Source organism: Lissotriton vulgaris, unplaced genomic scaffold, assembly GCF_964263255.1.
Source record: "Lissotriton vulgaris unplaced genomic scaffold, aLisVul1.2 SCAFFOLD_4658, whole genome shotgun sequence".
Classification (NCBI taxonomy): Eukaryota; Metazoa; Chordata; class Amphibia; order Caudata; family Salamandridae; genus Lissotriton; species Lissotriton vulgaris.
The window spans coordinates 45,602-53,104 of record NW_028242445.1 but is presented as its reverse complement, the minus strand read 5'-3'; the positions used below and the strand labels follow the sequence as shown (position 1 = coordinate 53,104).

The 7,503-nt window shown below is 38.7% G+C and overlaps 1 protein-coding gene across 2 annotated transcripts; it reads left to right on the top strand.

Annotated features, from left to right (window-relative positions):
* The first annotated feature begins 2,329 nt into the window (after positions 1-2,329).
* LOC147668964 (olfactory receptor 5AR1-like) lies at positions 2,330-4,778 on the top strand. Of its 2 annotated transcripts, XM_086948314.1 has the most exons (2): positions 2,330-2,344; positions 3,855-4,778. In XM_086948314.1, exons 1-2 carry the CDS (start codon positions 2,330-2,332, stop codon positions 4,776-4,778), a joined length of 939 nt encoding a protein of 312 aa, XP_086804440.1. The 2 variants fall into 2 exon arrangements, with proteins under 2 accessions (XP_086804440.1, XP_086804441.1); XM_086948315.1 differs by lacking the exon at positions 2,330-2,344 and having other exon boundaries at positions 3,843-4,778.
* The last annotated feature ends 2,725 nt before the right edge of the window (positions 4,779-7,503 follow it).

The window sequence follows — 7,503 nt, the reverse complement described above, 5'->3', positions numbered from 1 at the left end:
TTTCCTACTGTTGCACTCTCTGGAGTGGGAATAGTAATGTTTACCCTCCCACTACCCAACGCTTTCACTAATATTGCACTCTCTGGAGTTGGAATAGTAATTTATACCCCTACGCTATCCAACGCTTTCCCCACTGTTGCGCTTTCTGGAGTGGGAATAGTAATTTTTACCCTCCCACTTTCCAACGCTTTCCCTACTATTGCACTCTCTGGAGTTGGAATAGTAATTTATACCCCTACGCTATCCAACGCTTTCTCTACTGTTGCACTCACTGGAGTGGGCATAGTAATTTTTACACCTACGGTATCTAACGCTTTCCCTACTGTTGCACTCACTGGAGTGGGAATAGTAATTTTAACCCCTACGCTATCCAACGCTTTCCCTACTGTTGCACTCTTTGGAGTGGGAATAGTAATTTATACCCCTACGCTATCCAACGTTTTCCCTACTGTTGCGCTCTTTGGAGTTGGAATATTAATTTTTACCTCTACGCTATCCAATGTTTTACCTACTGTTGCACTCACTGGAGTGGTTATATTAAATTTAACCCACTCGCTATCCTACGGTAAAAATATTGTATATGTTTCGTTAATATTATCTACATATATATATATATATATATATATATATATATATATATATACATTATTTTTTTGTATTTTAAACTTACATTAATTATTTATTAATTTTACATTATTGTAATTATTTTAAGTATGTTTAAATTAATTATATCTATTATTATATTACTTTTACATTAATTTTAAGACATTTAAAAAATTCGATATTTCGACAGTCTATATTTTTTACAATCTCTATTTTGGAGTCGATATTTTTGTACTGACCTGTTTGTAGATAGGCAATCGATATTCTGGCATTCTATATTTTTACCTCGATATTTTGGTAGGTCGAAATTTTGTCTGTCGATATTATGTCAGTGGTCTACCTCATAGATATGATTAAGAGGCATGTGCCAATAGAGCATCAAAAAAAGTGAAGCTCCAGCAGCGCAAGCCTTTCATAAATAATCCCTTCGGTGTGTAGCTTTTTCATATGAGAGAGCATGTCCGCAAACATAAAGAATGAACAAAGAACATCAAAAACCTCCTAGATATTAGAAACAGTTCAATAAAAGTCTGTTTTTTGTGAGAAACAAAAAACAATCTGCATTAGCTCAGGATGTATAGAAACATGCACAATAATTCCAACTGTTCTTGGATTATCTAAGGAGTGCAAGAAATACCGATGTTCTTTGTGCTTGTCACTGTAAGATGGAAAAATAAAGCAGAAGAAAGAACTTCAATGTTTCACTTTTGTGGATTTAAACAACTGCTATTTGACCTAACCTTCCTTACATCTCGTCTGCTGTCTCTGTATGCAGACATTGTGACTTCTGATGTCTTTTATTTATAATCGGCGACTATGTTCGAGTCACAGATTATAAAGAGAGGTGTTTCTACTAGCATTTATAGCAATGTAAACTCCTTCAATTTTCATTGGAAGAGTGAAATCCTCAGGCAAATACAACAGTGGAATTAACATTCACTAACACCTTTAAGGTTAGAGGAAATTCATTTTTAAATTCAGAAATCGAGATTAAGTAGCACAGAACAATCAGCATGAGTTCTCACCATCTAATTCATACACATATGCAATAGGAGATGGCCAGGCACTTCTCATGCTCATCTGTTGTCCAAGACAGTGTCAGCTGCAGCACCAATCAAGTCAGAAAGCACATCAATTTATTTTGGGGCCCTCTATGAGGAACACGTTGATTTTATAATTCAGTTTCAGCTCTTTTATGCCTTCTTTGGCAAGGTAACTGGCGGTGCACAGGCACACTGGTCCGAACTAATAGTTAGGGATAGTGATGTGTGTTTTCAGTATTGTAACACAGAAGCTGCTCAATATTATTACTGAAAATATTCTCTGTGACACCTTCTCATTTCTCATGTCTGAGGTCCTGTATTGATCTACAAAAAACTTATATTATGGATGTTTTATGAAACATCAGCCAGATTCATCAACGTAAAATCGGCTCGCAAAGGGCCAGATTCTCAGAATCTGGCCCTTTTCGAGCGCAATTTTTGCATTTGGGATTCATCATCCCAAATGCAAAAATCGCTATTATAGAATTCGCAATTTTGCGAGAAATTGCATTTAAGGAATCTCTATTTGCGATTCCTTAAATGCAATTCATGAAACATTTGAAAATTGCGTTTTCGCAATTTTAGGCCGCTATTTACCGCAAAGTCAAACCTCGTGGTAAATAGCGGAAATTCAGAAAAATGGACTTAAGTGCATTTTTCTAAGTTCCATGTTACACACACACATGTCCTTGGGACATGTGTGTGCTTAACACCTGCGTCCAATTTCATTTCAGGGGTGCAACAGGGTGTCCTTTGGACACCCCTGTACCCTTGAAATCGCAAACTCAAAATGTGAATCGCTAATAGCCATTTGCATATTGATATGTCTTCCCATTCATTCCTATGGGCCTTTAGGCCCATAGGAATGAATGGGGAGTTATTCCTTATTTGCAAAAAAAATTGTGACTTGTACATGAATCCCGTTTTGCGAGTCTGTAATAGCGATTCCTTAATAATCGCTATTACAGACTCGCAAAACGGGACTTCGATGAATCTAGGGGATAGACGCAACATTTGTCTGCAAAATGTCTAATATAGACACTTATATTAAATATAAATTAAAGGAAAATGCCATTTTCAACATATTGTTTAAGAACTATTCAAGGGCATGTGGGCAAGAACCGAACTGACACTATCACGGGCACCCTACAAGGCAGGGCCCCGAGCCAGAGCCCGCTTTGGCCATGCCCTAAAAGGTTTCTGACCCAATTCTCACAGTCTGCATAGGTACATAGCAAAAAAGATACTATTAAAGTTTACATGAAGTTCGAATGAACCAATTTTAGAGGTTCAAAGCACATAGCCAGACCTCTGCCTATAAAGGAGAAACAATTCAAGTCACTCTCTATTTGTTTTGTGGATTAGCCATATGATAGGGTAAAACAGCATGATTGTTTAAAAGTTATTCTGTTTGTAAACAGCATCACATCACAAGCAGCTCTATTTGAAAAGGTGAATGTTAATAGGGGTGTGTGTATCTCATGTAATTCTGTGTATCGTAATCATGCTGAATTACCTTAGAAACCCCTTGAATTACCTTGAATTACACGATAAGAGTCATTTTTGTTAACTTGTATTTCTTAAATCAAAATGCCCCCTTGCATCCAAAATGGATGCGAGGATGCATGTTTATACTGAGAAATAGTGCTAAATACAACCACAACACAAATAGTAAGCATGAGCAGCCATTCGTACTCGCTAAACTTATTCCTGGAGTAGAATCTTCCACCAACTTAATATCTGCATTTAGTTCTATGTTCTTAGTGCAAAATGTACCTTTGCATCCAAAATGGGCGTTAGGATGCAATTTCATCAAAAAAACTGTGCTAAATGCACAAATTGTGAACACAAGCTGCTGCTCATGCTTGCTAACGATGCTCTCACTGTAAGAGTTCTTACCATCAAATTACAATAATAATTATAAGAGCAAGAATAATTGCATAATTATCAGTAATTCCATGTCAAAGAGTAACACAGAATTACCAAAATTACAGCAATTACTCTATCATAATTGAAATTTCTGCCCATGCCAAATTAATAAGGAGTTGACAATACACTTCACCTGATGTAGATCATCACATTAAATAAATGAAGTTAATGATGATCATATTGTGCAAGCACTCGGAAAAACTACTCCTTCAAACATCTACCCCCGTTATTCCTTTTCCAGCAGGTATCATTGTGGCAAGAACCTGAATGGGGCACGAGAACCATACCAGAGTGCAACAGTTCATCCTCCTGGGACTCACTGATATTCAAGAACTGAAGATACCACTCTTCTGGGTGTTCCTCCTTGTTTTCATAATCACTCTTTTGGGCAACTTGAGCATCATAGTTCTGATAAGGATCTCTCCTCATCTTCACACACCAATGTACTTCCTCCTCAGCAACCTGTCAGTGCTAGACCTGTGCTACTCCTCAGTTATAACACCTAACATGTTGGTAAATTTTCTCTCTAAGAAGCAGATTATGTCTCTGTCAGGGTGTGTGGCGCAGATGTTCATATTCCTCATACTTGGCAGTACAGAGGTCATTCTCTTGGCCATGATGGCCTATGACAGATATGCAGCTATCTGCCATCCTTTGCACTATTCATCGATTATCAGCAACACAGTATGCATCTCTCTTGTGGTTGGATCATATCTTGGGGGCTTGGTGAATTCTCTGGTCCACACCACTTTTACTTTCATGTTGACCTTTTGTGGGCCAAACAAGATCTCCCATTTCTTTTGTGATATTCCTCCACTGCTGAAGCTCTCTTGTTCTGATACCACTCTCAATGAAGTTGCGCTGTTCACTGTTGCTGGCACCATGACCTTTGGATCTTTGGCAGTGATCCTTGTGTCTTATGCTAGGATAATTTTAACCATCTTGAAAATACGTTCCTCCGAAGGAAGAATCCGCACTTTCTCCACCTGCTCCTCACACTTTGTCTGTGTAACTTTGTTCTTTGGAACAGTTCTCTTCATGTACTTTAGGCCAAGTTCAAGTTATGCTCTGGATCAGGACAGAGTAGCTTCATTATTTTACACTGTGATCATTCCCATGTTGAACCCACTGATCTACAGCATGAGGAACCAGCAGGTAAAAAAGGCTCTGATGCAGCATCTAGGAAAGTGTGCCTTAAAATGAAGTATCTCTCTTTATCTTTTAATGTCTCACTATCAAACGGAGTGGCTGTGCCTTCAGTCTGCTTATACACATGTAGCTGCTTGCTTATTTGTCTTTTCTCTCTGTTAGGCAGTCTGTCATGCATCTGCCCACCTGTCCTTTCCCTTGCCTACCTAATGGTCATCCATTTTTCAGCTACAATTATGGTCAAAGGTAAGAGAAGTCAATGCTTACAAATGGGCTGTAGAAAAATTTAGGGCACAACATCAATGTTTTTCTAGTTAAGTGGTGTAGGAAAACCTCCCTTCATGTACGGTCTCTCTGGATTGTTCTCCTATTTGTTGGATCCTACTGTTTTCTGGCTGTAGAACTCTGTTCACTTCCCTCCTGCTAACCAAAAGTGTCTGTGCTCCCCCTTTTAACATAGTTAGATTGGCATCTCCCTAATTGACATATTTAACCTACCTATAAGTCCTTAGTTTATAAAGTGGGCCTATGAGTTAAATATCACTAGTTGACTGTTTCACCTATTGTGCCATTCAAAACAGGGGCAGTGCAAACATGGCTTCAAGCCCACCATTGTAACCTTTGCCTAAACTGCAATTCAATTCGAACTGTGAAAATAGGCTCCCTTTATTGATCTGAAACTGCTACATAAGCCATATAACCCATAATCTTAGGTGCATTGTATGTAAAAGTAGGAGCTGTGGAATGTAATGTTAAACATATACTTACAGTGACTAGCTACTAAAAGATATTTGAACTCTAGCAATACTGACTGTTTCCTAAATACTGGCATGCACTTTTAAATGTAATTTTAGTACCTTTGGCTAGGAAACATACTAGATATCTAATTCTTGGACTATTTCTAACATTTATAAAAAGCAAAATTTGCTAGTTAAAGTGGATATCTCCCCATAAATATAAAGGAAAAGTGACTTTTAGGAAGTATTTTTTCCTGCCTAAAAGCTTCAAGTGGTTCATATGTATTAGATTCCAGCCATTGCCCACTCAGTGCTCAAGCCTTGAAGGAAGTGTGAAAACTGCTCCCAGGGATGAGACTATGGCTTGGTAAATGGTGTGTTAATTTCAAAGAGGCTTCCATTTTCACAGGCGAATGTCAGATGACATATTGGCAGGCCTCTTCCTTTGTTCCCCAAGTGAGCCAGTGCTCCAATCATAGGTGGGAGGAAGCTACCCTCAGAACTGGATTAAAATGACCACAGAGGAGAGGTTGATCATTTCCCTGGCCACACCTCTAGGTTGGGCTCAAAGCTCTGGAAAAGGAACAAAGGGTTCTACCATCTTGGACTTATTTGCAATTGGGCACAAATGGAATTCTGCAAAAGTGGGTTGAGTAACCCCTGGGAACGTTTACCCCATTTGTTAGTGATGAGCGAGGATTTGATCCATGGGCTGGTGCCAGCCATATATAAATCATCTGCAGAGCCATCTTCCGAATGCCACTGGTCCTGAGGAAGATAAGAGCAGGACTGAGTGTGCTGTCTGAGGTTTGAAGTGGGCCCTCAAGGGCTAAACCTGCTCTCTCTTGTATCCAGGACTAGGAAGTAAACTCCAAGGGTCATATGGCTGATTTCTTTTCTAAGTTAGATGGGCACAACACAGTTTTGGTTTTAAGAACTCTGGATGACCAGGCCTAACCTGCCAAGCCAATCTGACAGGGGTGCATTGTGGCTGAGCTAGGGATTCAGGTTCCCAAGATCTGAGTTATTCTGCATTATCAAATTTATAGTGAGTCTGAGTAAATGATGATCTAGTAAAATATACAACTGGATTAGTAACAAAAATATTTATTTTGTCGTATATACAGGAAGAATTTGTTAATTAGCCGATTTTTTTAAACTTTGGAGGATGAAGAAAACTGTTTGTAATTATAGGTACTTGAGGGGAAACAATGGTTTTGATGCAATGTATCATGCAAGTATGATTTTATTGTGCACATTTAAGAGGTTTAATTATTCCTTAAATATTCCTTACATTTTTCACAATTATGTTGCACACGCGACGGAATACCCAGCCTGCCAAACATCCGGTCTTTTATTTTCTATCTGTCACAACCAGGAACAAACCTGGTGGTAAGGAAGATGAACAAAACACTAATGTGACTATTTTTCCTTGTTCCAGTAATTAGGAATGTGGTTGCAATTGTGTGCCATATGATGTGGGAATGCAGAGGAATGAGGCTGAAGGCCCAGCTCTTCTATAAGAATATGAGAAATTAAGGTGACTTGCAATAGCATAATCATGTATGGCAGGGGACAATTAATCCCATACAACACATGGTCACACAATCACCTTTCCCACAGATCACTAAGGGGAATGTTATCAAGAAGAGCCATAAAATGATTGCCGCTTTAGCGGCAGGAAACTGCTGCTAAAGCTGCGATAATGGCCTTGATAATATTTCCTTGAGAATTCCGATAGCAGCCCAGGTTCTGTTGTTAACCTGGGCTGCTATGGGAATTCACAAGGGCATAATATCAAGGCCATTTTTGCCGCTTTAGGGGCAGTTTCCTGCCACTAAAGCGGCGATAATGTTATCGCCTTTCTTGATAATATGCCCCCTAATGACTTGATGGGTAGCTTTTTCATACGAGAGAGTATGTCTACAAACATACAGAATAAAAAAAGAAATAGTGCTAAATTAATCACATTTAAACCTCTTAAATGTTAGAACCAGTTCATTACAAGTCTGCTTTTTGTAAAAGAAAAGCAAGCTATAGTT